General features: G+C 37.7%; 2 protein-coding genes across 3 annotated transcripts; one reads left to right on the top strand and one right to left on the bottom strand.

The window, feature by feature from the left end:
* Positions 1-5,299: 5,299 nt before the first annotated feature.
* On the top strand, positions 5,300-12,784 carry Wee1 (Wee1 kinase). Its single transcript, XM_017624398.1, has 6 exons — positions 5,300-5,908; positions 5,972-6,187; positions 6,250-6,352; positions 6,510-7,214; positions 7,269-7,408; positions 12,589-12,784. Exons 1-6 carry the CDS (start codon positions 5,458-5,460, stop codon positions 12,726-12,728), a joined length of 1,755 nt encoding a protein of 584 aa, XP_017479887.1. The 5' UTR covers positions 5,300-5,457; the 3' UTR covers positions 12,729-12,784.
* A 61-nt stretch (positions 12,785-12,845) lies between these two features.
* On the bottom strand, positions 12,846-22,767 carry IntS3 (integrator complex subunit 3). Of its 2 annotated transcripts, XM_017624209.1 has the most exons (9): positions 22,453-22,767; positions 21,705-22,315; positions 20,937-21,570; positions 19,091-20,389; positions 15,661-15,818; positions 15,438-15,582; positions 13,843-13,968; positions 13,569-13,757; positions 12,846-13,512 (listed from the first exon to the last, which is right to left on the bottom strand). In XM_017624209.1, exons 1-9 carry the CDS (start codon positions 22,597-22,599, stop codon positions 13,444-13,446), a joined length of 3,378 nt encoding a protein of 1,125 aa, XP_017479698.1. In that variant the 5' UTR covers positions 22,600-22,767; the 3' UTR covers positions 12,846-13,443. The 2 variants fall into 2 exon arrangements, with proteins under 2 accessions (XP_017479698.1, XP_017479780.1); XM_017624291.1 differs by lacking the exon at positions 12,846-13,512 and having other exon boundaries at positions 13,635-13,757; positions 13,839-13,968.
* Positions 22,768-26,696: the final 3,929 nt, after the last annotated feature.

Genomic DNA, 26,696 nt, shown 5'->3' with positions numbered 1-26,696 from the left:
TGGAAAAAAGTAGACCAAACCTTGTTTTCAATACATAACCCCCAAAAAAATCGTAACAACTCCGTAATTTAACATAACGGTTGATAAGATTATTGCAAAAATTTATTGACAGCGATACAAATTACCCCAATAACTTGACCTTTTAAATTTTTGTATTTCTTTAAATTTAAATAGCACATACGGATTTGTAGAGAAGATAGAGATGTACATATGTATATACCTCAAAATTTCGTGTGTTCGCCCATCCATCAGCGGCAGACACTCAAGATTTTAATGCAAGTAGAAAGTAATGTAACTTAAATTTAAAACTAATTCAATTAATGAATTAAATACAATTACAATCTGAATTGCCATGGCGAATGCCTAAGGGTGCCGAGATGACAGGACAAGATTAGTAACCTCATGGCTCTTTGGAATCTACCTTATGAGCAGTAGCGCCGGCGTCTCCAGACGCGCCGGCCTCGCCGCCGCCGCCGATACTTTTTGAAGTTGACCACGCCGCCGCCGCAAAGCCGTTCGGCGTAAACCTCTACAACAATCCACAATTAGATTTAAGTGCCTTTTAAATATTCATTTGAAATTGGCCATTAAAGTGCTGTGGAAAAATAAAGATAAGTTTTATAAAATATTTCATTTAAAATGAATAAAACAGCTTTTAATACCGCCATGAGCAAGAAAAACGGATTTACGAATCCAATATTAAAAAATTGCATCGCATCGCCAGTTCTCTACCACTGCAGTCCTATTACGCTGTGGATTTAATAGAAACAAAATTAAAAGATCCAGAGTATGCACACGCCATGATAATGAATTATATTATGGAATACATATTTCACGTTCTAATTGCTGTACATAAATTTTTCAAAGGTCAGTTATATATATCAAAAATAAAAGGTGTGTCTGAGGACGTAGCCAGCGGTATTCAACATTCATTTTCGGACGAGGCATTGCTACAGCGTGACGGCAGATGGGAGAGAAAACCACTAAACAAACTTATACTGGTTGACACAATCCTACGTATTAGGGACACAACAAGTTCTGACCATTTATTTTTTCGTTATTTATTTATAACTATATACCTATATACATATAACCTTTTTAACATACTTTGTCAAAAATTCTCAAAAATCGACGCAAGTTCTTAAATAAATGGTCAAAACGTATAAATAAATAGTATCCCTAATTATGTGGCCACTACCGTATACATATGTTCATATCTTTTAACAATACACATTTTTTGATAATCTATTTCAATCCACTTAGATGCATTTAAAAAAAGGTCCTTTTGAGTTCGAAAAGAAATCAGGAAGGCAATTGCGCTCAATGTAATGTATAATATGTATTAGGATATTAGATTTAAGTATGTACATATGTACGTTGGTGGCAAAAATAATAGAAACGCCTTATTTTGATTAATTTTTGGCCACATTTCCTTTGTTTATTAATGTTTAAGGTACTGTGCTTAGGGTAATGTATTTAGCTTCTAATTTTTTGACGATCAATAATTAGTTCATAAGATTTTATATGTTTAAGGTACTGTGCTTAGGGTAATGTATTTAGCTTCTAATTTTTTGACGATCAATAATTAGTTCATAAGATTTTATGAAAATAAAAGAAGAAACAAGTATTACATGTGTCATTAATGATAGATTTCTATATCGTGGGAGAGAGATCAGACTAGACGAATTTTTACATCAACTGTGAGTAATCAACAATGATATGAAAACATGACAGACTTCATGTGTCATTATTGATCGGTTATTACATCAAATTTGATTGCACATTACTGACTTAAATTTCTATCAAGGTTGATCACTCATAATTGTCGAAGATTTACATCACTGATGATTAAAATTTGAAGGCCGAACTCAAAGGGAGTAAGCAGTCTCGCAATATGCCAGAACGTATATGTTAGAAGGAGATGAAGCATCACACGTACACAAAGTTTCCATCAGATTTTTCACACTGCCCTTTAGAATTTGATAGAAACTTGAAGGTAGCCAGTGACAGAAATCTCTATCAGTCTTGCTACTCAAATGATTTGTCAAATGATAGTCACTGTTCTTGCAGGGATAGCTGTGGTGCAAAATAAAGAAAAAGTCGGCGAATTTAAAGAAAGAATTAATAAAAATCAGTGTATTGAATTTGTATATAACAAAACTGAGCAAAAAAACCTTTTTTAGCGCTATGTGGATAGAGAAGAAAAAATTTGAGGCCAGCGCGCTTATAGGGAATTTACATGATTCAACTTTCTCAGGCGATTAGTTGAACCAAAAGTTGAACCAAAGTATACTTTTGCCTATATATTAGTTGAAAAGCCGTTTACACCAGGCGATTGTCGCTTTCAACTAAAATTCGCCTGAAAAATCGCCTCATGTAAATTCCCTATTTGGCCGACTGTGGAGTCAGTGACCACAGTGCTGGAATACAGTACAACGCCAACGTGGGACTCCAGCAGAACTTAGGAATGGAGATAGAAAGACCAAACGGCGCTGTTGTTTTTAACGACGAAAATTCAGACCCCGATGAAAAATTAGAAGAATTGTCTCAGCTCAGTTGCTCTGAAAAAACTTACGCAATTAAGTTAATATTCGAGGATATATTTTTACAAATAAAACAAACACATAACCTAAATCGAATTGTATTTTTTAATTTGGTTTCATGTATTTTTGGATATTTCGCTGCCATCTATCCACTAATTTTTCAATTATTTAGAGGCTAGGATAGTGGTCAGAAAAAACACTAATTATCGGGATATTTTCCCAATAGTTTCATCGCTAAACGCACTTGTACATCACCAACTAGATTACATGTGTGAGCGAGTGAACATACTGTTCGTGCCCATATGGCAACTCTGTTTTGCTTTGTTATTCCAATGGAATAAGGGAAAATGGAATGTAAATAGTAGAAAAGGAAAATGTCATTAGTTAATATTCGTTTTTTATCTATCGTTGTAACCCGCTGTATAATTGAATAAACCGCTTTTAAAATCTAATATAATCCGCTTTTATATCACCCGCTTTCGTGTAAACTGCATTTATTTGCGTACAATCGGACTTTTGTAATAATAAGCTTTTTCGCTTTTGTACGCAACACATACTCTAAGGCAAATGCGCCCACGTGTGTGCAAGAAAGGGATGCACTATCACACGCCCGGAGAAGTGGTCACTTTTTTCCCTAAGCCCACACAAAACTAACCGCTAAACTGACGAAATGTTTTGGTCAGTTTTCCCACTAATTTAACCGAAAATCATAGGTCTGGCTTCTTGCAGGGGTATTTGGTGAAAGTATCGTTGCCAAAAGTACTCGGTTTCAATATGAAAGTATCGAGTACCTACTTGTATTTACTTGTATCGCAACAAGCTTAGCAGGCTAACCTAATATTCGCGGTTTGCGTTTTGGTGTCAAAATTAAGTCGACTCTATAGTTAATTGCAGCTTTTTGATATAATTTTCAATAGGATACCTGTCAAAAAAGCTGCAACTAACTTTAGTGTCGACTTAATTTTGACTATAACTACGGGCCTTTGTTTCCCAGATCTGTTTTTAATAATGGCAAAATACTGACTACAACTACGAGCCAAAGTTTCCGTATGTTCGATGTTTATTACTACGATTAGATTCCCACAAATAATATATGTAAAAAATGTTTCCTAGTCCATCAAAATTACACTAATTTAAACTAATTTAGACCCGTTACATTTAGTTCAATAAATTGTTATTTCCTGCTATTATGGTTACAATGTGTTTCGATCACGCTGGTGGAATGAGAAGCTGTCTAAGAGGTAAAAAATTCCTCAAAAACTTGTCTTTGTCTGTGAATTCCGCCTTCAAGGAAAATATATATTTCCGGCTTGTTTGAATTCTCGCTTAACGACATATAACCGAAAATTTAGAAGTTATAACTTATTTTTAGTAGTCAAGCTATTAAAAATTCCTTTGAATGCTAAGAGAAGGGTTGCTTGGGATATAATAGTTGATTTTTTCGCATTACGGTTAACTACTACAGGTCGCAAAACTTTTTGAGATTTGAAAACTACTTGGTCTTATTAAATCCACGTTTATGTAGCTAAAAAATTAATTTTTCAAAGTGACAAGAACAAAGGAAAATGAGGGGAAGGGTATCCAAATTTACACTGAGGAAAGAAACGAAGTATCCCTCAAAATTTAAGGCGAAAATGTATCCAATTGGATACATATGTATCAAAACGGCAACACCGTTGCACTCAAATAGCACTTGTCAGCCGGTTAGATCTGTTTAATTGGTTCATGCTCGCATGCCGTCACGCAAGTCAGATTTTCAAGATGGTGAAGACGACCTGTAAAAGGGACCAATTTTGGAAAAACCATGAACGAAAGACACAAGATCACGTAAGAACAAGAGAGTGAAAAAAGTCGATTTTTTTAGCGGGTTCTACGCCACCTTGTTTCACTGGAAAACGAGCGAAAAGTAAACAAAGCAAAGAAAACAACGAAAACCAAAATTAGCCAAAATTATTGTCAGCCACTTTAAACGCACAATTTAGGTAAAACGATGCAACAAAATGCTTTAAAATGTGTTGTCATGTTGAATTAACTCTTCTTTACTTGAATAAAAGAGTAAAATAGTGGTGCTTGTTATGTAAACAAACGCTCAGCTGACGAACCCGCTTTCGCAAACTTTTTTCTCAAAACCAGTTTCAAATACGTCGCGTTCTTACGTGATCTTGTATTTTTGGTTCATGTGGAAAATCTTTGAAGACGGCCGCCCTTAGGGCTCTGCCACACTCTCAGTAATCATCACGATATTTGGATCGTGGTCCATATTGATGGATTGATGGATCGCGCACGAATGCTACGTATTCAATATTTATAGCTCCAGTATTTGCATAATTTTTAAGCTGAACGCTTATTATGACACAAGAAAATTTTTTATTTTGTACTTTTAATTTACAGATAATGCATTCCACAATTATTTTAAAATTTCCAATGTCAATTAAAATTTGTTCAATTTGTTTGTTTGCCCGAGAACGAAGGCAGAGCCGATATTCGCATTATGAGAGTAAAAGGTGTACTGTCGAAATGTATGGATCGCGTTTTGTAAGTGCTACACGTTCAATATTTATTGACGGTATTGCGATCCGCGACCCATATTTCAAAATTTTTAGAAATTTTGCGATATGGATAGCGATTTATCAATTCTGCATGCTACACCGTCAATAAATATAGCGGTACTTGGATCACGTCAATAAATACTGATCGTGTAACAGGGCCCTTATTCCGACGGCTAAAATTTTTTGTTGAAATGCAACCAACTTCAAGACGTTAATTTAAGTTCAATTTCGGTTTTCTAGGATAAATCTCGAATAATTATTTATTCATTGGATTTCTTGTAATTGCTCTCTTTCTTAGAGTGCTTAAAGGAAAAGATAGACAGCTAACAATCGAGTGCCTCATTTAAAATCATTAAAACCTTGAAATGGAAGCATTTCACAAGCTTCAACCAGAAAGAAAGAACGACGCCGATAGTTCGCAAGAACAAATCGAGTTAAACTCGAGCGTCGAGATGCGTTCGCCTTCTCCAATTTGTAATATTCAGCCAAGAAGGTTACGTTTTGCATCACCACACCTTGATGAAGAATTGCAAAAAAAGTCCGACCCAATTCAGACGCGTTCATCTGCATCGGAATCAGGTACCTTATCTGTTTCGCCGCCGTATCGTAAAGTTCGAGCGCTGAGACTCTTTGACACCCCCGCCACACCGAAAACAATTTTGCAAAAATCAAGAAATCATCTGTCTACAGCAGTGGCGGCAGACGTTGCAAGCAAAGGCGAAATAGTGGAACGACCAAGATCACTCCCGTTGCACAATCGAATTTTAGATAACTTTCAACCACAAAGAGCGAACGTTAATCCTTTTACTCCAGATAGTAAGATAACATTTTATTTATTTTTTGTTTTGAAAATAAACTTATTTTAAATTTTCTCTGCAGATTTTTTGGCGCGGACAAAAAAACGTTGCCGAACCCAATTCGGAAGAGATAATTTAAGCAATCAGTCTTTGCAAATATTCTTAAACAGCGAAGAAGATAAAACGGATAATGAAGGTGATGGTAATTCCGAAGTTCTCCAAGCACCCAAAAGATTAGCTTTACAAGATACTAACATCAGTCGTTATCAAAAAGAATTCTTAGAAATTTCCCTAATCGGTCAGTATGTCTTGGTTTGTAAAGTGAAAATGTGTGGACTAATTTTAAAATTTTTATTTCAGGCATAGGAGAATTTGGATTAGTTTATCAATGTCTTAACCGTTTGGATGGTTGTATATATGCCATTAAGAAAAGCATAAAGCCAGTGGCAGGCAGTTTCTTTGAGTAAGTTCCAAATGTATATACCTATAAATACAAATATATTTTTTCATTATTAAGCGATTTCTTCTTCAAAAAAAAAATATATATATATATATATATGAATATATCCAATTCTATTTCAGGGGGTAAACTATTTATTATTTTTTGTATATTCTTTCAGAAAACGAGCTCTGAATGAAGTATGGGCACATGCGGTGCTAGGTAAACATGACAATGTTGTACGCTACTACTCTGCATGGGCGGAAGATAATCATATGCTTATACAAAATGAATATTGTAATGGTGGCAGCTTACAATCGCTTATACAAAAACGTTTTTTAGTTGAGTCTGAGTTAAAAATTTTGTTACTTCATGTGGCAGAAGGTCTACGCTACATACATTCAAATGATTTGGTGCATATGGATTTAAAATCTGGTAATATTTTCCTGACCAAAATGCCCTCATTGCATAAATCCAGTTCATCACCGCTCACAAAGGACTACTATGAAGACGGAATGGATGGTATATATGAGGAGCTCAGCAATACGGAATGTATCACAACATACAAAATCGGTGATCTTGGACATGTCACATCGGTAAAAGAGCCACATGTTGAAGAAGGCGATTGTCGTTATCTGCCCTACGAAATTCTACAGGAAGATTTTAGTAATCTGTTTAAAGCAGATATATTTTCACTTGGTATGACGCTGTTTGAAGCAGCTGGCGGAGGTCCTTTGCCTAAAAATGGACCAGAGTGGCAGAAACTACGAAACGGCGAGGTGCCAAATTTAGCGAGTTTAAGTCCAGAATTCAATGAACTCATCAAACTCATGACACATCCGAATCCGGAAAAGCGGCCTTCATCTACATCTATTTTTAATCATCCGTGAGTTTAAATTTGATACCGCATTTTTAGCTACTACAAAACTTTTATTTTTAGTATACTGAGTTCATTGGAATCAAAGAGTAAATCTCAACTCAACCAAGAGTTGACCATTGAAAAAAGAAAAAATGAAATATTGCTGCGAAAATTACGCGAAGCGAAAAAACTACTCAAACAATATGAACAAAATGATAAAGGTAAGAATTATTTCTAAAGAATGTAATAAATATAAATATATATATATGTCTGTAAATTATTATACAGTACCAGGTTGACCGTGTTTTGCTCGGAGTGCATACACTTTTTAAAGTATTCAAAGTTTGTGTATATATTTAAAAAATTTGGCTTTTGATATCTTAAAAAGTGAACAAATTTCTTACTTTAGTATTTTCTTACTAAACTTCTCAAAAATACCTTTCATTTGATATCCATATTGCGATGTTTTAGTTAAAATTTGTGAAATTGAAAATAAGTGGCAACCTTACACAAATATCCTAAGGGATAACAATTATTATATAGGCATAACCTTCTTTTAGTATCTATTAAAAGTAATATTATTAGTATTATTATTGACAATTGTATTTACAGTTAACTATAAAATACAATGAGTTATAGCTATGGCTACTGAGGCCTTAAGCTAGTTTAACAGGTCTATTCTGCACGTTACCGTAAATTTTGTAACCGGAAAATTGTATTACCAAAAAACGTTACCAGCTCTTGTCACCGCGGTTCTAGGGACGTTGGTAATGCAGTTAAAACATTCAGCAATTCAGCTATGAAGAATTTTGCAAATTCTGGCATTGCATATTTCACGGGGCAATGCTTTGTTACCAGCCTATGAGATGGAAACAAAATTTACCGGTTACATGAGTACACAGAATGCGAAAAGGGTTTAAAAATTGACGGGAACTTTATTTACCGGATACAAACTTTTTATTACCAGCGCAGAATAGACCTGTAAGTGATGGTTATTTGCTATATATGTGTATTGTGTTTGTAATATATGGGCATTCCCATGGTGGCGCACGTGACAGTCGTACGATTTCAATGTGATACAAAAAAGGAATACCTTTTGTTTTCTTTAACTTTTTTGGGCCATTGTATAGCATGTAATTAGCTCTATATTTAACCGAAAAATTAAATCAATCGAAGTGCTTGGTCCTGAAATAGAAGCATTTAAAGAGAGGTTCGTTACGTGACAAAAAATGGAAGTTGATTTTTTCTTTTCTTGCAAAATCGCAAAACTCTGCGAATTGTGGATGGCTATTTTGATGAAACTTATTTTGATATGATTTGGAGCAATTCTAGTTGTTTTTAGAGTTTTTTGAATTAATGCAAATTGTTTCAATTCTCTTTTACAACCCCAAGTGTGAAACGTGACGTGACGTGGCGTGACGTGACATAAATTTCCATCGTTATATTTTTGTTAATATTGCTTTTAAATGAATTTTCAACGCAAATAAAACATGTATTTTATGTAGAATATACTTTATATTTTGACTTCAGCGCCAATTCAGGGTCAATTTATTGGAAATCTATGATTTATTATGTTTCAACCACATACGCCAAATTCGAACCAAATCGGACCATAAATACCGTTTTTCGAAATATCTCGACCTTGGCACCACCTAGGAAGACCATTTTATGCAAACATGATTCTACTTACATAGCCAGTATATATTTTAAAAAGCAGACAAATCGGCCCGTAAATACGTTAGATATAAAACTGTTATTTTTTTTGTCGTGGTGGACCTTCCGGTGGAAACACCCATATTAGTTAAATTTCATTTAAGATATTACAATATTTTAAATAGCTTATAAGCTTGAGTGGTTCAAGAGTAAATCTGTAGGTTTTGTGTTGTTTAGTGATTTTCTGTGATTTATAAACTGTGCGCAGTCATCTAGGATATGTTTGATGTTTGGAGTTGAAGCATTGCAGTATTTGCAGATATTCTCTTCTTTTTTAATTCGATATTGGTGTGTTAGTCTTGTGTGTCCGAGCCGTAGTCTAATTATTTTTACCTTCCTTTTATTAGCTCGGGATGTAACTATGTAATATTGATGCGCCTAAAAGATGCAGCGATTTCTATTCTCAAGTTACATACCTGGTGACAGTACGAATGGCAATTATAATAGGGAGGTTTTAGTTTTTTAAACTATAATTTTATTATTATTTCTCTTCTAGTTATGTCAGTATCATGCGCAAATGCGCGTTCAATGATCGTGTTTCATTGGGTTAGCAAATTTATACCAGCTTGTTTGTTCGTACGTAGAGTATTGTTCATAATTTTTTTATTTTTTTTATGTGTCTTATTATATCTGTGTTGAGGAGGTTTAGGGACATAGTTAGGGGGCGGTTTTGTGCTTCTTTTGCTGCCAAATCTGCGAGTTCGTTGCCATTGATGTTCGCGTGTCCTGGTATCCATACAAGTTCAATTTTGTTCTTGTATTTTATTAAGCAGTTTCGAATGTAGTCTGCATAATAGTTGTTATTGTTTATGTTNTGTGATACAAAAAAGGAATACCTTTTGTTTTCTTTAACTTTTTTGGGCCATTGTATAGCATGTAATTAGCTCTATATTTAACCGAAAAATTAAATCAATCGAAGNATTGTACTGCTTCGAAAATGGATATGATTTCTGCAGCAAAATTTGTGCTGTAAGAGGGTAGGACTTTGGTTATTAATATTGTACCTCTATTTTTTAAACAAAAAATTTAATATATATCCGATTAAAAATAAGTGCCAAACTTATTCCAAGATATTTCTAAATTGGGGACTTAAAATACCTTCCATTTGATGATGTTTTATTTAATTTGCAACTAATTTCGAATAGGTGGCAACCTTATACAAGTGTTCTCGAGATATGTGATATGATAATGTAATAAGAGATATGATAATGTAATAAGTAGGGCTCGGAATCTCATGCTCTAAAAAATCGAAAATATGCGCATATAATATGCACTCAAAATTTAAAAATATGCCACATAAACAAGTAAAATATGCAATTAAAAATTGCTTCCTAATACTTTATTGCCATTACAAAAATACTAAATAACCCATGTATTTTAGCAAGAAAATATCGAAAGCAATTCACTTCAAAATACAAAACATATCGTCGTTTAAAGTACAAAACCGCGTATCGTCATTCTGCAAAACCGCGTAACCGACATTGGCTGCCAAAAATTGGATTTGCTCCCACAGGCTCTTGGCTCAATCCTTATCCATTCGTCCTGAAATATACTAGCCAGAAATGCGATTGCTTTATAAAAAAGAGAACCATTTTGAAATATGAGTGTTTTTACTCTCTAGAAAATAATTTTGCTGATACGCGGTTTTGCATTTCGTTGATACGCGGTTTTGCACTTTAAACGACGATATTTATGTATAAAATTTGTTTATAACAAGTAAAGAAGTATAAGTTCGTGCGAAACCGAACTTTATATACCCGGCGCAGGTATCAAATATCGTCGTTTCAACTTTCTCTGAACTACGTTTGCAGGCTAAGTAGGGGTGTTTACCCGATTTCGACCGGTTTCGATAATATGCGGAGTTAGACTTGATGATATAATTGAACCAAGTTAGGTACAAACCGATAAACCGAGATACACCTTTGTAGTCATAAAGTGGGCGGTGCCACGCCCAATTCCTAAAAGTCAATAAAAGTCTTATTTATTGTTAGGAGATTGTTGTAACTATTAACTTGGAGTAAATTAGCGTCCTCAGTTATTGAAATATCGGGGTTTTCGTATTTTTGAAATTTACTGTTATACGGGAATCGGGTGTAATTTTAGTCTGATTTGAATAATTTTCAACGGATTGCTTTTCCGTGCCAAGGCACCGAGTTTGGTATAAATTGATAACGCGGTTACCGAAAATTTATAATATTCAAATTTTCTGCTAAGTTGTTATTGCAATCATCGATTTTAAGTGAATTAGCTGATTTTCCTTCACGGACTAATTTTTAACAATTTGCATCTAATATTTACTGAAATATCGTAGTTTTTGCATTTTTCGAAAAACCCGTTATATGGGAAGTGGGCGTGGTTACAATCCGATTTCGCCTATTTTCAATACCAACCTACCTTGGATAAGGGGCAACCCACATACCAATTTCGTTGAGATATCTCAATTTTTGCTCGAGTTATCGTGTACACTGACATACGGACGGACGGACATACAGACATGGCTTAATCGATTTCTCTTTTCATTCTGAGCATTTATGTATACATTTGTCCATATCTATCTCGATTCGTTCGTGGCGACAAGTAAATAGCAATTTTGCCATTTTGATTCCAGAGCTCATATAACCCTGTAATGAATTTCAGTACGTCATACAGATATAAGCAGCTGTACTCCAAAACATTATGTAGGAATGGCTTGCGGATTGTCTTAAGCCTCATCCTTGCGAGGGTTGGACACTCGCACAGGAGGGTGTTCGACTGCCTTTTTTAAGCCCGTGTCATCGCCTGTTGAAGGGCAATCCAATCCTTACGGCTTGTACCCCAATGGGCCAGTACCTGTGCACACCGCAGTAACTTTGTAGGTATCTTCTTTGCTCATTCCTAAGAGAGCTTTGGTTTTAAGTGGGTCGTAAGACACCCAGAACTGTCGGGTACGATCCTGTACGGTTTCACCTCTGCTTGGCCCCACTAGTTCGTCCGTTGCCTCGTTTCCGTAAGTAAGCTTATGCCCCAGGATCCATATTAGGGTGATCAGAGAGAGGCCAGCTCGTTCCTACAGTCCTCCAATAGTTTAGATCTGACAGGGGTAGAAGAGAGTGCCATAATAGCCGCTTGGCTATCCGAGAAGATATTTAGTTGAATATTTGGGAAAAATTATAGGTAATTTTTTTTAAGAGATTTCGCACAAAATTTAAATGGCTGTAAGTCAAAAAAAGCAAAAAATATGAAAAAGCCATATGCATTGATTGTAAAAAAGCGGGTATTTTTGCAAAATATGCAAAACCATGCATTTACTGCAAAATATGCTCTAACGATTGAATGCCATTTTCAAGGAAATTTCATGATTCGTAAAGATAACTTAACCGTTTCCATTTGAAGATGCCCAGTAAAACATGCATTTGCATAAGATTCCGAACCCTACAAATAAGATATCTTAAGTATATGTCTGCTAATTATGAGGGGGATCGACTGTTGGATGGAGACAGTTAAAATAATGCAACTTAATACCTACTACTTCTAAATAAAATACTTTAAAATCATATAAGACACCTTATTCTTAAAATGTTTTCCATCCTCATAATCTGTTAGATTTGGCTTTGAAATTTGCATTTAGAACAACGAATCACTTAGGTAGGCTGCATTTCATATTTTATGAAAAATATTTAAATTTGAATTTCTTTTTTGTATTTTGCAGTTAATCGAACGCCAACTGTTTCCATGGAACAGCGTTGCTTACGCTCATACTCCCGCAAAAAACGTACGCCATGCCTCAGTTCTAAATTGGATGGACTGCATGATCGCAACAAAAATGTTATTAACAAATTAAATTATTAAATTCAGTGAACGCTACCAATATTTGAAGTTTTACAAATGAATTTTACCCATTGTCCTTATTTTTTACATTTTTTTTTTGAAATTATGAACAGACTGTAAATAAGTAAATATATAATATATATGTATGTACGATCAACTGTACGAATATAGCTTTATTTCTTGATTTGTTATCACTGTCGGTGACATTACTGGTTTAGGAAAATACTTACAGGTTGATACAAAGTAAACAACATGTCTAGCTAAAGACAATCAAAACATAATTTGACTTCCATGAATGAAGTGGTATTGGTACTAGTACTATAACGCATAAAACAAGGCAACTCACAAAATTCTTAATAAAAAAAATTGCCTACAATACATATTACATACATGGTAGTATTGAAAAAATACAAATGCATTTGTAATATTTGTTGTGTGGTGGTAATTTGAATAAAAAGGTAGTACATTCATTTATATTGTTTCGGTGATTATCGCACTTTTATATGTATATTTCGACTTATTGTAAGTTTCTTACGACTTTTTAGTTCTATTTTTGATGAAAAATAAAAAAATATAACGTGAATATTTCAACACTTGAAACATTTACATTGGCATTATTATTTTTTATTTTAGTTTATACTTTTTATTTTATTTTTATTTAAACAATTTAATTAGAAAAATCTTTCTCATTACTATATGGATCTACTTCATAACAATAAAACCCTTGTTGATACTGTCAGTCAGAATCGTTAATAGTTTTTTTCCGCTTCTTGGCTTGTGAAATCTTTTGCTTCGGCCAGTCCTCCTGAAAAGTAGTTCGTACAAATAATTTTGTAAATTTAACATTTTTATTAATCATACTTCGCTTGATTCCTCATCCGATGAGTAAATGGTTTTAACTGGATCCGAGTTTTTCTTATTGCTCGTACTATGGTTGTTTGTATCTTTTTTACTAGTTGGTTGCTTTCTACCACGCCCACTGCCACCACGTCTCCCCACGGCGGTTGTTTCGTCCTCAGCAGCTAGCGCAAATAAATCGCTGTATTGCTTCTAAAAAGTGCATTTCATTTGATTTGTATTTTTATACCATTAATAATAAAATACTATGTGTGTAGAAACATATGTACTAACTTACTTTTGTGCTTTCATTACTATGTGTATATGCCGCCTGTAGTGCACGTTGCATGGTATCGTAAACGTAAAGCCCAGTGCCCGTGCCGTGCCTACAACTTCGTCGATAATGCTCTAAGTGACTTAGCACCTGTGAGCGAAAATAAAATCAAATGTATTTATCAATTGAAGTGAAAATTTATGGGTCGATTACAACCGAACTGCAGTTGGGTGGCCAGTTGCTGAAATAGTATTATAGATGGCAAGTGGCAACTGAAAGGTGGCAACCGAGGCAACGGCATTATTGTGGTTGCCGTAGAAATTTTAATTGAGATAATCTATTTCTTTTTTCAACTGTGTTTTCAGCATATTTACACTAAGTTGTTGTTGTTGTTGTAGCGGCTACAACAACCGCGCCCAGGACGGTTGGTATCTCAGTCGTTGTCGTCAAGTTCCACTAACGGCAACCCTAGGAAGCGTGCAGCTTCTGTGGGGTTTGTCCACAGGGACAAGGCCGTTAGGGTTGTCGGGTTTTCCGGGCATGCGAAGAGATGTTTCGAGTCATGTGGGGTCTCTCCGCATGCCGGACACTCATTCGGCACATCCTCATTCAACCTACTCAAGTAGGAGTTCAACCTGCTGCAGTAGCCGGAGCGAAGTTGTGCGAGTGTTGTGCGTGTCTCCCGAGGCAGATGAAGCTCCGTCTCGTCTATGTCCGGGGGTGGTATGCCTAGAACGGCATTCACAGGTCTAGAGTCTACATAACTCGAGACTGAGTCCCTGTGAATGCCGTTCAGGGCCTGTCGGTACGCTGCCGGGTCCAGAGGTTGCTTAATGAACCTCTGGACTTCGTCCGTCAGTTCATATAGATGCCTCCTGACGTGCCTAGGCGAGGGCTCCTCTGCAAGCAGCTGTCTGCTTGGGTGGCCACTTCTGTGGCTCCCGATCAGGAACTGCTTGCAGAGCATTATATTGTGCTCCTTTACAGGGAGCATTTGCGCCTCGCCGTGCAGGTGGTGTTCAGGCGACATCAAGAGGCATCCTGTCGCTGTCCTGAGTGCGGTGTTCTGTACAGTCTGTAGCTTCGTCCACTGCGTCCTACTAGTCCCTGGCGACCACACTGGCGGTGCGTAATTCAAAACCGGCCGGCCTAATGCCTTGTATGTTGCCAGCAACGTTTCTTTGTCTTTGCCCCAAGTACTGCCGGCTAGCGACTTGAGGACCTTGTTGCGGCTCTGTACTTTATTGACAATAGCGGTTGAGTGCGCAGAGAAGGAGAGCAGGCTGTCGAATGTTACTCCCACGACAGCCGGTTCTACGTACCGGAATGACTCGGGGGTTACCCGACCAAGGGCTGTTGTTTCGGCGATCTAACCCCGTTTAGGTCGGCGAAGTATCTCAGAAGTGGTCCGTCCATAGGGCTACATTCACTACGTATTTACCCTAAGTCTTAGTTGCTGGTTCTCCAAAATTCTATTACCTGCAACTTTATAGAACTAAACTATAGTTGCTATTCATAATATACATTTTCATTTCAGTAGCGTTGCCCATAGGCAACCCAACTGCGGTTGCGTTGTCATCCATAATCGACCCTTATTTATGCACACATATAGTTAATACCTGATCGGCGGAGGGTAGACTACTCAATCCTGAACTACCTTTCGTAAGCCTTTTCCGCTTGTTCGGAGAGGAGCTGGGATACTTCGATGTGAGCAGTGATGCTATGATTTCTGACAATTTTTCCTCGCCCCGCTGACACCAGAAGCTTTTAAAATATACGTAAATATAATTATATAAATCATTTTTACAATTATTAACAATAAAAAGTATAAAATTCGCTTACCGTAGAGCCGAAGTTACGAACGGATCGCCTCGAGACTTTGTCTCTCTACTGAGCAAAAGGCGTATCAGTTCATTTGTCGGTTCCTCGTTTTTAAGCCATAAGAGCATATAGCTGAGAGCTTCTGGATGACTTGAGGACTCTAGCTCGGGTAAGATATCCTAAAAAAGTGCAGTTTCAAATAGACTAAGTCAATCTTAAGTTAGGCATTTATGGCTCTATTATTTATGTCTAGTAGCTATGGCTAGCAATATCGTACTTTGTATACAGAAAAGCGCAGACGTAATGCAAATTTTATTATATGGTTGCCCATCAGCAATCAGTCGCCATTTTTGGAGCTTTTAAATACCGGACATTTTGGAACTTTGCTTTAAGTTAAGTAATAGTCTGTAGACTAATAGAAAATGAAATAAATATAGATTAGGGATGGCAACCGAACTTTAGTAACATTTTGATAGCTGACAAGTAAGCAAGTCTAAGTTCAGGCGGAGCCGAACATTAAATACCCGGCGCAAGTATTAAACATATGTTTTTTCACCTTTCCGAGACCTACCGCTAGATGGTAAGACGGGGTGTATCAATTTTGAGTAAATTAGCGTCCTTAAATTTCGAAATATTGCAGTTTCAAGCAGTTCTGAAATTTACCGTTATATGAAAAGCGGCCGTAATTTTAGTCTGATTTCAATAATTTTCAACGTTTTGCTTTTATGTGGCAAGCACAATAAAAATACCGAGTTTGATACAAATTGGTAGACCGTTTACCGATATACATATATGTGATTATAAGTGGGCGGTGCCACGCCCATTTTCCAAAATTTTGCCATAAACGTATTTCTTGGTAAAGAATTGTTGCAAGCATCAATTTTGAATAAATTAGCTTTAATATTTACTGATTTATCGAAGATTTTGTATTTTTCTAAATTACCGTTATATGGGATGTGGGCGTGGTTATTGTCCGATTTTTTAAATTTTCGGCCATTTAGTATGCTGTACCAAGGCCAACAACTGTGCCAAGTTTGGAAGAAATTGGTGCAGAGGTTACCAAGATATAGACATGCAACCATAAGTGGGCGTGGCTACGCCCATTTTCCAAAAAAATATAATATTTTAATTTTTCGTCTGAAAATTATTGTTAGAGCGTGTGTGAATCGGTAACAAAGTTCGCGGCGAGTAAATTTTTGACAACATGAGGTGAATAAAATTTCAGTAGCTCATGAGGCTAGTGAAATTTTTGACAAAGGCATAGAAAATTTTGACAATCGCAAAGATTGTTGATGTGTGCAACTTTTCGTTAAATAAAAGCTTAAATTGATGACTTGCAATCAACGATGGTAGATGTTTTCTTAAAGTATTAACTTCACTTCAATTTGTAATATTTTATTCCGCATAAATCTACGGTTATCAAAAATTTACTGCTGTCAAAAAAGATTTCATTTCACACAGCAGATTGGCAAAACTGTTCCACCATAGTAAAAATATTATACAACAGCTTTCCCCATAGAACTTTGTTATCGATTCACACACGCCCTTAATATCAATTTTGAGTGAATAATCTTCAGTAGTTACTAAAATATCGCAGTTTTCGTATTTCTGGAAATTACCGTTATATGGGAAGTGGGCGTGGTTACAGTCCGATTTCGCCCATTTTCAATACCAACCTACCTTGGATTAATGGAAACCTACATACCAAATTGCGTTGAGATATCTAAATTTTTTCTCGAGTTATCGTGTACACGGACGGACGGACAGACAGACATGGCTTAATCGACTTCTCTATTTATTCTGAGCATTTATGTATACATTTGTCTATATCTATCTCGATTCGTTTTGGCTGTTACAAACAACCGTTATGTGAACAAAATTAATATACCATTGTGCACAAGTGCGCTCGGGTATAAAAATGTAATACAGATGACAACTGTAGATGTAACTGTATTTTGTAGTCACCAGGGAAATTATCACCCCTATTGCGAGTTCGACTAGTAGTAGATAAACTACTCTTATTCAATTATCGCTTTTCCATGGTATTTTGAACGTCGATTTCTCGTTCAATAAGCGACTGTGAACATTATAGGGAATTTACATGATTCAACTTTCACTGGCGATTAGTTGAACCAAAAGTTGAACGAAAGTAGGGAGCCGACCAACTTCATTGTAAACGATTAGTTGAAAGGCTGTTTACACCATGCGATTGTTGCTTTCAACTAAAAATCGCCTGAAAAGTCGCCACATGTAAATTCCCTATTATATTTCATCTTGATTCAGTCTATGATTTACAATCTTACAGACTAGAAGTAGGCTTAAAAGTATTAACGGTGACTAGTATATGTACAATTACGAAAATAGGTTTCAAGAGATGATTTAAAAAGACTTTTTGGAAACGAAAAGTCGATATCTAAGCTCTTTGAGATATTGTTAAATTCCACAAGGCCTCGAAAAATAGGCGCAAAAAATGAGTAGTTAGTCTTAACGGCAGGAACGTAAAAGGGGATGTGAGAGCGAAGAGTTCTGAGGCACATTAAAGGTAACCTGCTCAAGAAGAGATGGGCAGTCAATGGAGCCAGAGATAAGATCGAAGACGAATAAGAGTAATTGGATACGCCTTCTATTTTCCAATGACAGCAAATTTATTGCTCAATTGACAGCTCAAGATGTAGGAGTTAAACAGTCGTGGGCAGCACGCTGCCCAACCCCCTGCTTAATTCGTCTTGGCTGAGAGGTTTGAGCTCGAAAGCGAACTGAAGACTGCCGACCTAATAGCACAATTCTCTCACTGAGGCAGTTTTACTTAAGGTCATAAGATACATTCGTGTTTATGGCGTTAAGTGCTACGGTGGTGCTGTGCACCTTACGTAGGGAAGTCATGTTGTACGAAGAGTACACGAGTAGTAAGGCATCCACGGACTTCACCATTTTATTGGCTGGCCTCCCGGGTTTCAGCAACGATACCACTCTTCTTGACAACCACATTTCAAGAATTATGAGAATGGCCAATGACAGATAGAGGACCTTAGCGAGGAAATCTATTCCCCTCGGCCTCAAAATATTTTTAGCATGAATATGAATAGTCCATCGGCGCTAGTCACTTTGAAGGCTTCGCTCCTCCCCGCGAGCTAACTGAACATTATCCCTTGAACTTGGTTTTGAAAAGTTGGGTAGCCCTCAGGCCACACATTTGGTCTTATCCAGCGTAGGGTTCAGTTTGAACTATCGGATAAAATAGTTCCTGTATTTCTCATAGCCCGACGAGTCGCCATCATAGAAGGCGATTTCCACCCTGTTATTACGCTTCGTAGTATTGGCCAAGGGCAACCGAACTCTACGTGGAGTAGGTAACCACACTCACAGTATGTAGCATACCGGTTGCGATGACGATCACATTATTACTAATATTGAAAAAAGGCTAATTAAATTATAGAATACATCAGTTTACCTGTAAACACTTAAGTGGGACATCGTGCGCTTGCACCAATTGCCAGAGACTTAGTTGTTCAAATGTTTCATAAACCAAGCTTTCTCGCAAGCAATCGATCAGTCCATCTTGCTTAAAGAGAGTAAGTTTTCCCTGCGCCACATAATAGATCAGGTCACGCAAGTTCTTCGCATCAATACACCTCAATGTGATACGCAGCAATTCGTTGTTGTTTATGGCTGTACTTTTGAACTCGCGATAAATGTCCGGTAACAACCACAGGAATATTGCCGTACTTTCCTTTTCTAGCATATCTAGATCACGTGCTAGGCAGTCGTCTATCTTTTCGCCACTCGCCTCACACAGCATGCGATAAATAGGAGTTTTAAATTGAGCTGCTTGTTGGCTATTTTTCCGTGTTTGCAGTTTGACGTGAACTTTCATGAAATAGAGTAACAAGTAACCGATTTCGGGAATCCGCTCGCATACCTCTGCAAGCAATGTTTGAAATGGTTTTTTGCTCTTCTCATCATTTTCATACAGAAAGCGAAACAATCCAAAAAGTGGATAGCTTATACTCTTTGCCAAATTTTTTTCATCTGTTTTACTGTCAGTAAAAATATTTTGTTGTGGCAATGTTTCGCGTAAGATTAAATGCGTATTCGAGATCACGTAATTCAACTGTGTTTCATCCAATGCGGAGGCGGGTAATGTTCGAAAGTCCGCCAAGAAAGCTTCCCACGTAAATGAGTTGCGTTTTGTGACGAAAGTTTCGAATGAGTCACTGATGGAGGCGGGTAGATCTATTTTCTCCGGTATCGGCTTCTCTTTTAATCGCACTTTTGATAAAGGTAAATCATCATCATCATCCGTAAGTTCCTCGTTCTTGACATCTTTCGACATATCTTCGTCATCTTCGCTGAAAGCAGCTTCGGTTTCAATATCATTACTTTCAGGTGATATAACCGTTAGTTTATTATCATCTTCGATGATAGGTGTACCACCGACACCACCACTACCACCACTGCCTATCCCGCTTGTTTCGATGACGCCTTGCGTTTCTAAATCGATCACACTAGAACCAAGCTGAAAATTATTTTGTAGATTTATTTCATGTTGCTGTGCCAATGGACCTCCGAAGAAGGCTTGCCCTCTATGCAGTATACGTTGATCTGCTTCCTTTTTAAACGCAGGCATTGCTACCAGTGGTGCCGCAGGATGGGTGGGTGATACGAATTCACGAAAATTTTCTCGAATCAAATTACGCAATTCTCGATCCAACTTCGGAGATTCGAATAGTGGCTGTAAGTTTGGAATGACCTGCAAAGAAAAGAAAATGTTTCATTTTTTCAAAGTTTATGAAATTTACTAATTTACTCGACTAGTACATTATTTCTCATTTCTGAACTATTATATCCGAGAAAGAGTCGAAAACAACTAGCGAATTATCTCTTTAATTATAAAAAAAAGTAGAAGAGTGATAACACAAACCAATTTTCGCGCGCATCGCTAAAGCATTATGGGCCTGTTCGAGGCACGTAATAAAAGCGGCATTACTGCCGTACTGATGAAAAATGGCAACATTGTTGCAACTGCCCAACTGATAACACATTGCTAGAAATTCACACAGATCGTGATACTTTAATAATTCGCGCATCACTGCGGTTGTGATTGCAACTCGAACAAGCCCTATGTTAAAAGCGTTAAGTTAGGAAAACTGGACAATATTAAAAAAAAAAAATGTTGACAATCATAATGTAAGTAAACATTAGGATGCCGATACAAACTAGTTAATATAACGCTATGAGAATAAATTATAAAAGGTTCGATACAGTTTTCCGTGGTATAAAAGTTTACACATATATACCTGCTTTTCGAGAATCTTATTTAATGAATTATATACGCCTGTACGTATCTTATCCTCGTGCCGCACATCGAAATTTTTCATTATGCGACAAAGAAAATCCAATAACGTACTGCTTACAAATGGATGATTTCGTATTGAATGATACATTACTAAAATACCCGGTTCAATGTTCATGATATTATCCTTAATCGGATCAAAAAAGAGCCAATCGTAGAAAAGGGAAAGCTTTGCATTAGCTAATGCAATGGGGTTTGTACAAGATGATATTAGCCAGCCAATTATAGCCCATCGCGGTATTATATCCGAACAAAGCATATCATTTGTAGGATGAATCACATTTATTATAAAACGGATTAAGTCTGAACGCAAACTGTGCGATTCTGGTGTTGCAAAATATTTGTCCTGGAACCAGTCCTGGTAACGTTTTTGATTTCCAAATTTAACCGAAGACGCAAGAAAGGTTAGTTTCCGTTCTATTTCTGGCGTTAAACGACTTTGCAGGAACCGCCTACTTGTACGTGTTTGTAAAAGTTGCCAAATCCCCGTGAATGTCGGATGTAGACTTTCGGGATTATGTAAAATATCGCGCCATAATTGTTCGAATTCGGGTACTCGCGCAACATTTTGCAAGAGTCTGAAAGTGTAAAATAGAATAATCGTTATATAGTGTTTACTGGGATCAAATAAAATTAAAATCTCTTTATATTAACGCCAACCATTCTAATAGCATAAATGGTATACACAATAACGTCTTATAGAACTACATACCTGACAAAATCTCTACCCAAAGGTATTATGTCCAAGAATCGATCACGAATCAAAGATATTATAAACTTTACTTCTTTTTGCCTGAGAGCAGTTAAGGATGGACTCGCATGATCTTCTATAAGTCGAACATAGCTGTACACAACTGTCTGCACGAGGAATGCCTGTGACTCTAACCAGGCACGATACTCAATGAAGATGTCCAATAAGCCTTCTACTAGGAATATATTTTTGATTGAAACGTCACCACCACCTGCTTGTCTAAGACAATTCCACACAATATTTTCTACCAATAGAACCTGATGTTTCACAAGCTCGCGAAGTAACCATATGAGCTGACGGCGTGCTACATCGGTTAATTTTCCATATTTTTCAGCCACAAGCATCGTAAGATTTGATACAACCATGTTCATTCCGTCGCGCGCGACAAGTGTCAAGTCTCGGTAAGCTTTTGGCGCCATGGCAGGATCGGTAAGCATTGTGTACAAAAATCCTATTGAAATATCCTCATGTTGCTTTTCCTTGCAGACGAGTTGTGACAAAATGTCATGCATATCCTTTTCATTGAGTCCATTGATTTGCTGTTGTAAACTTAGGTAGGCACGTTCAAATCGCTGCAAGCATATCAAAGAGTAAGATGCGAACGATAAGTGAAATGCAAGGCCACTTTACTAAAAAGTATTTATCTCATTTTCATAAAAGTGACATACACGTGAACTGAATATGCCACTTTAATGTAAACTTAACCAACCTCTTCCAATTCGTCTCGAAAATCAACGGCCGTACAAATGAACAATTTTGAGTTATTATGATTGCTGTGTTGCTCCATTTGTAGAGCTCCCTCCCGGTCGGGAATGTTGCGGTCGAAGTCACAATCTCTTTGTCGTTTTAGATACATGCAACTCTTAGTTCATAATTCAGGCTTCAGTGCCTTTGCCTCATTTAATGTGTTAGTATTTAATGGATTTTATTTTAAAATCTACATCGACAAATAAATAAAATGAAATTTCGGGTAAAATCCTAAAGCGAGAAAGCCAGCAGTTTTCATAAACGAGTTAACTACACAGAGTTGTATTCAAGTCCTGAAAAAAGTTTTCAGCTTCCAAAGCACGGTTGCGTGAAATTTTATACTTTGTTTACAATGCTTCATTAATTAACTTATTTAAATAAAGTATGAATGTTTTTCTTATAAAATCATTTCCAGACCTGTTATAAGATTGTTCAGATTGAGGCGGTGAAAACAGCCATAATTTATGAATGATAATTAAAAGTTGGGCTTAGTTATTGCAGTTAGTGGTAATGGAAGCGATTGCGTTTTTTAAAGCGGCGAATGCACGAGAAACATTGTTACAAACACAAGTTACAAACTGCAATGTTACGGTAATGGTTACCCATGTAACGCATATTTGAAAAAATGTTACGCTTACAGTTAGATAGATAGATAATAAAATGAGGTTTGCACCGCGACCTAGTGGTCTATTGTGCCCTCCACTCTTCACAATACCTCCTCCAAACCTAATTCCCTTAGAAAATTTAAAAGTACCTTGGGGGATAGGGACGTTGAGCCTAAACTTCTCTCCCGTCTTCTGCAGACTGCATCACATTCGGTGAGGATGTGTTGAGGTGTCTCACTGGTAGATTCGCAAACCTGAAAAGGTCACTCGACCATATCCCCAGCTTGCGTAGATGCCCCCTCAGCCTGCAGTGTCCTGTGAGGATACCTGTCATTATTCTAAGCTGCCCTTTTGGGAGGTTAATTAACCTTTGGAATCTCCTTTTGTTATAACCTCCCATGCGTCTTTGCCTGACGCATTCCTGACGAACTATGCCAGCTTAAATCCCTCAAAGTGATCCTCTCTATCCTGAGCTCCTCTTTTAGAGTGTTGGGACCCACTCCTAGGAAGGGCTCGGGGCCGACTGGAGTAGTGGCTGCCGCCTCTCTTGCGAGACAGTCACCCGCCTCGTTACCCTCTACTCCCTTGTGACCAGGTACCCGCGCTAACTTGATGTTATTGTGTCTGCCTAGGGAGTTAAGCTTCTCAATGCACTCCAGGACCAGCAACGATTTGACCTCATAGGATATGAGGGCCTTGAGTGCTGCCTGACTTTCGCTAAGGATTAGGATTCTCTCGTTTCTATACCCTCTACCCATGATTGTATCCGCACATAGGTAGATAGCGTAAACTTATGCTTGAAAGATGCTCGGATATATCCCCAAAGGAATAGAAATCCTGGCCCTGGGTCCAACAATTCCAGCACCTATTCCTTCTGGGGTCTTCGAGTCATCCGTGTACCAGTGCAGAGTGCAGCCCTGAAGTAATGTCTCGAAAGTGGAGACACTCCAGGTCGCTTTACTACAAAGTTCTATTTTGAATCTCTTCTCAAAGACTATGATCTTTCCTATGTCATCTCTAGGTAACAGGGCTAGTGGGAGCGAGGACCCTAGCTTCTCCATACTCCTAGAGGAAATGACTTTACCTTTACCAAACCCCTCTCTCGCAATGTTAAGCAGAGTTCTTTTGGCTGCCTGCTCTTTGGTTATATGAAGAGGCTCGAGTTCAAGGACTACTTCCGCCGCCGTCGTCGGACATGTTCGCATCGCTCCCGTTATACAAACACATGCCAATCGTTGTAGCTTGGTGAGCGATTGTCTCACCGTGGATAGAGTAGTTCTTGAAACCCAAGCTACCGCCCCATAGGTAATCATTGGCTGTACTATCAAGATGTAAAGCCATCTTACGATTCTGGGCGTACAACCCCAGGATTTTCACGCCAGACGCTTACACACCATTAAAGGTTTCGTTGCCGTAGAGATGATCGCGTCCACATGTTTCTTCCATAGAAGTTTGGTGTCTAGGACTAGTCCCAGATACTTCACTTCGCTGGCGACGTTAACCACGACCCCCTCCAAGGTTATGTTCCTCATGCCCGGAAGGGCTCTTTTTCTAGTGAAAGGAATGATGGCGGTTTTGGCAGGATTTATGATAAGCCCTAACTTATTGCACCATCCCTTCGTCAGTCTTAAGCCTCTTTGAATGATGTCGCAGAGCGTGCTCTCAAACTTCCCTCTGGCCATTATTACTATGTCATCCGCATAGCCTTGGCAGCGGATACCATTGTCAGAGAGAAGTTGAAGGAGTTCATCCACCACTAAGCTCCACAGAAGGGGTGATAGGACCCCTCCCTGCGGGCAACACTTTGTTGTCTGAAGTTGTACCACGCTGTCTTCTACTCGGTTACAGCAATCCTTGTACGCAGGATCGCATCCACCCAATTGCAGATCGCTGGCTGCATGTTTCTCCTCTCCAGTGCCCTGCGCACTCCAGAGTGTGACGCGTTGTTAGACGCTCCCTCTATATCGAGAAAGGCGCAGAGCACTGATTCACCGCAATCGAGGGCCCCCTGAATCTCGGTTGTCAACTGGTACAGGGCTGTATCCGTGGACCTTCCAGTTCTGTATGCATGCTGACATGTGTGCAGGGGTATACTCCTCAGAATAGTAGACCTGATGTGGTTATCTATAATCTTCTCCATTGCCTTCAACACAAAGGAGGTTAAGCTTATTGGTCTAAACGACTTCGCTAGCGAGTAGTCTCTTTTACCCACTTTCGGAATAAAAATTACTCGCGCCCTTCGCCACATCTGTGGGACATATGCTTCCGTAAGACTGATTCTCATTATGTCCACGAGATGTGGTATTAAACTCTCACTGCCCTGTTGTACCATCACTGGCCGGATGTCATCTATCCCTGGAGCCTTGTAGCGCTCAAACGAGGCCAGCGCTCATCCGACTGAAGCCTGAGTGAAGTTAACTCTCGCCAGTCTCCAATCAGATGGTCGCGGCCTAGCTTGCTGGACCTCCCGCTCCGGGAAGTGTGCCAGCATCAAGGCAGTTGCCCTCTCCTCCCTAATATTGGTGTAGGTGCCATCTGCAAGCTTAAGCGCAAGCTCCGATTCAATGGTTCCTTTGGCTATAGCCTTATGTAACCTCGCGGCGGCCGGGGCATTCGAAATACCTTCACAGAAGGTTCTGAAACTTTCCCTCTTCGCCTTCCTAATCTCTTTGCTGTATTTTGTTAGACTAGCCGCATACTCTGCCCATCATCCCGTGCGCTTAGCCTTATTGAACAGCCTGCGCGTGTCTTTCCGAAGGGATGAGAGTACCCGAGACCACCACACTGTTTTCCCCTCCTTGGTTGGGTCTCGGGGCAGCTATAGTTAAAGGAATTAGTCATTATATCTGTTAGCCTATTAACTTTATGCTCTAATGCCATACATCCACCTTTATTGTGATCCCTCTCTAACCCGGGTAGGTTAAAATCAAGTAATTTCCTATAATTTTCCCAATTGGTGTTCCTTGGATTCCTCTTTAGAGTCAAGTCATGTAAACTGGAACTTTTTCAATAAAACTATTTCATTACAATTTAATGAAACATATGTATGTATGTATGTATATATTTACTTATGCACATACACATATATACGTACATACATATACATATCTATGAATTGTAGCAATTCATTAAATTGCATTAGTGTATGCATGCGCAGTCGGCTAATTTTTACATTTCCATTTGCCGACGGCATTTTGCATGCGCAAGAATTTCCTGTTGCTAAAAAATTTATGTACAATTAAAAGCGTTGTAAAAATATACTTACGTATGTAATACAATTATGTTGACATTATGTTATGTTATTAATTATGTTGTTTATACAGAACGTAGAAAAATTCAACAAATGTTGATCTAAATTTTCTAATTTTTAATCGAATGGCCTTATTCATTAAAAATAAAGTAGCTTTATAAAAGGTTTAAAAATTGAAATTGTATGAAAACGTCAATTTATAAAGCTCTTTAAACCTACTTTATTTTTTATGAATAAGGCCATAAATTTTTATAAAGTTTTGGGTACGCAGATAGATTGGTTATGTATGTAATTTTAGTGAAACAAGTGAAAGTTTTAAGCGGATAAAAGATCGCTTTAATTTTTAATGAA

Source organism: Rhagoletis zephyria, unplaced genomic scaffold, assembly GCF_001687245.7.
Source record: "Rhagoletis zephyria isolate East Lansing unplaced genomic scaffold, Rhagoletis_zephyria_1.1 Rzeph_scaffold_00003, whole genome shotgun sequence".
Classification (NCBI taxonomy): Eukaryota; Metazoa; Arthropoda; class Insecta; order Diptera; family Tephritidae; genus Rhagoletis; species Rhagoletis zephyria.
Note: the sequence above shows the minus strand (reverse complement) of the source record. Positions and strands in the feature narration are given on the sequence as shown.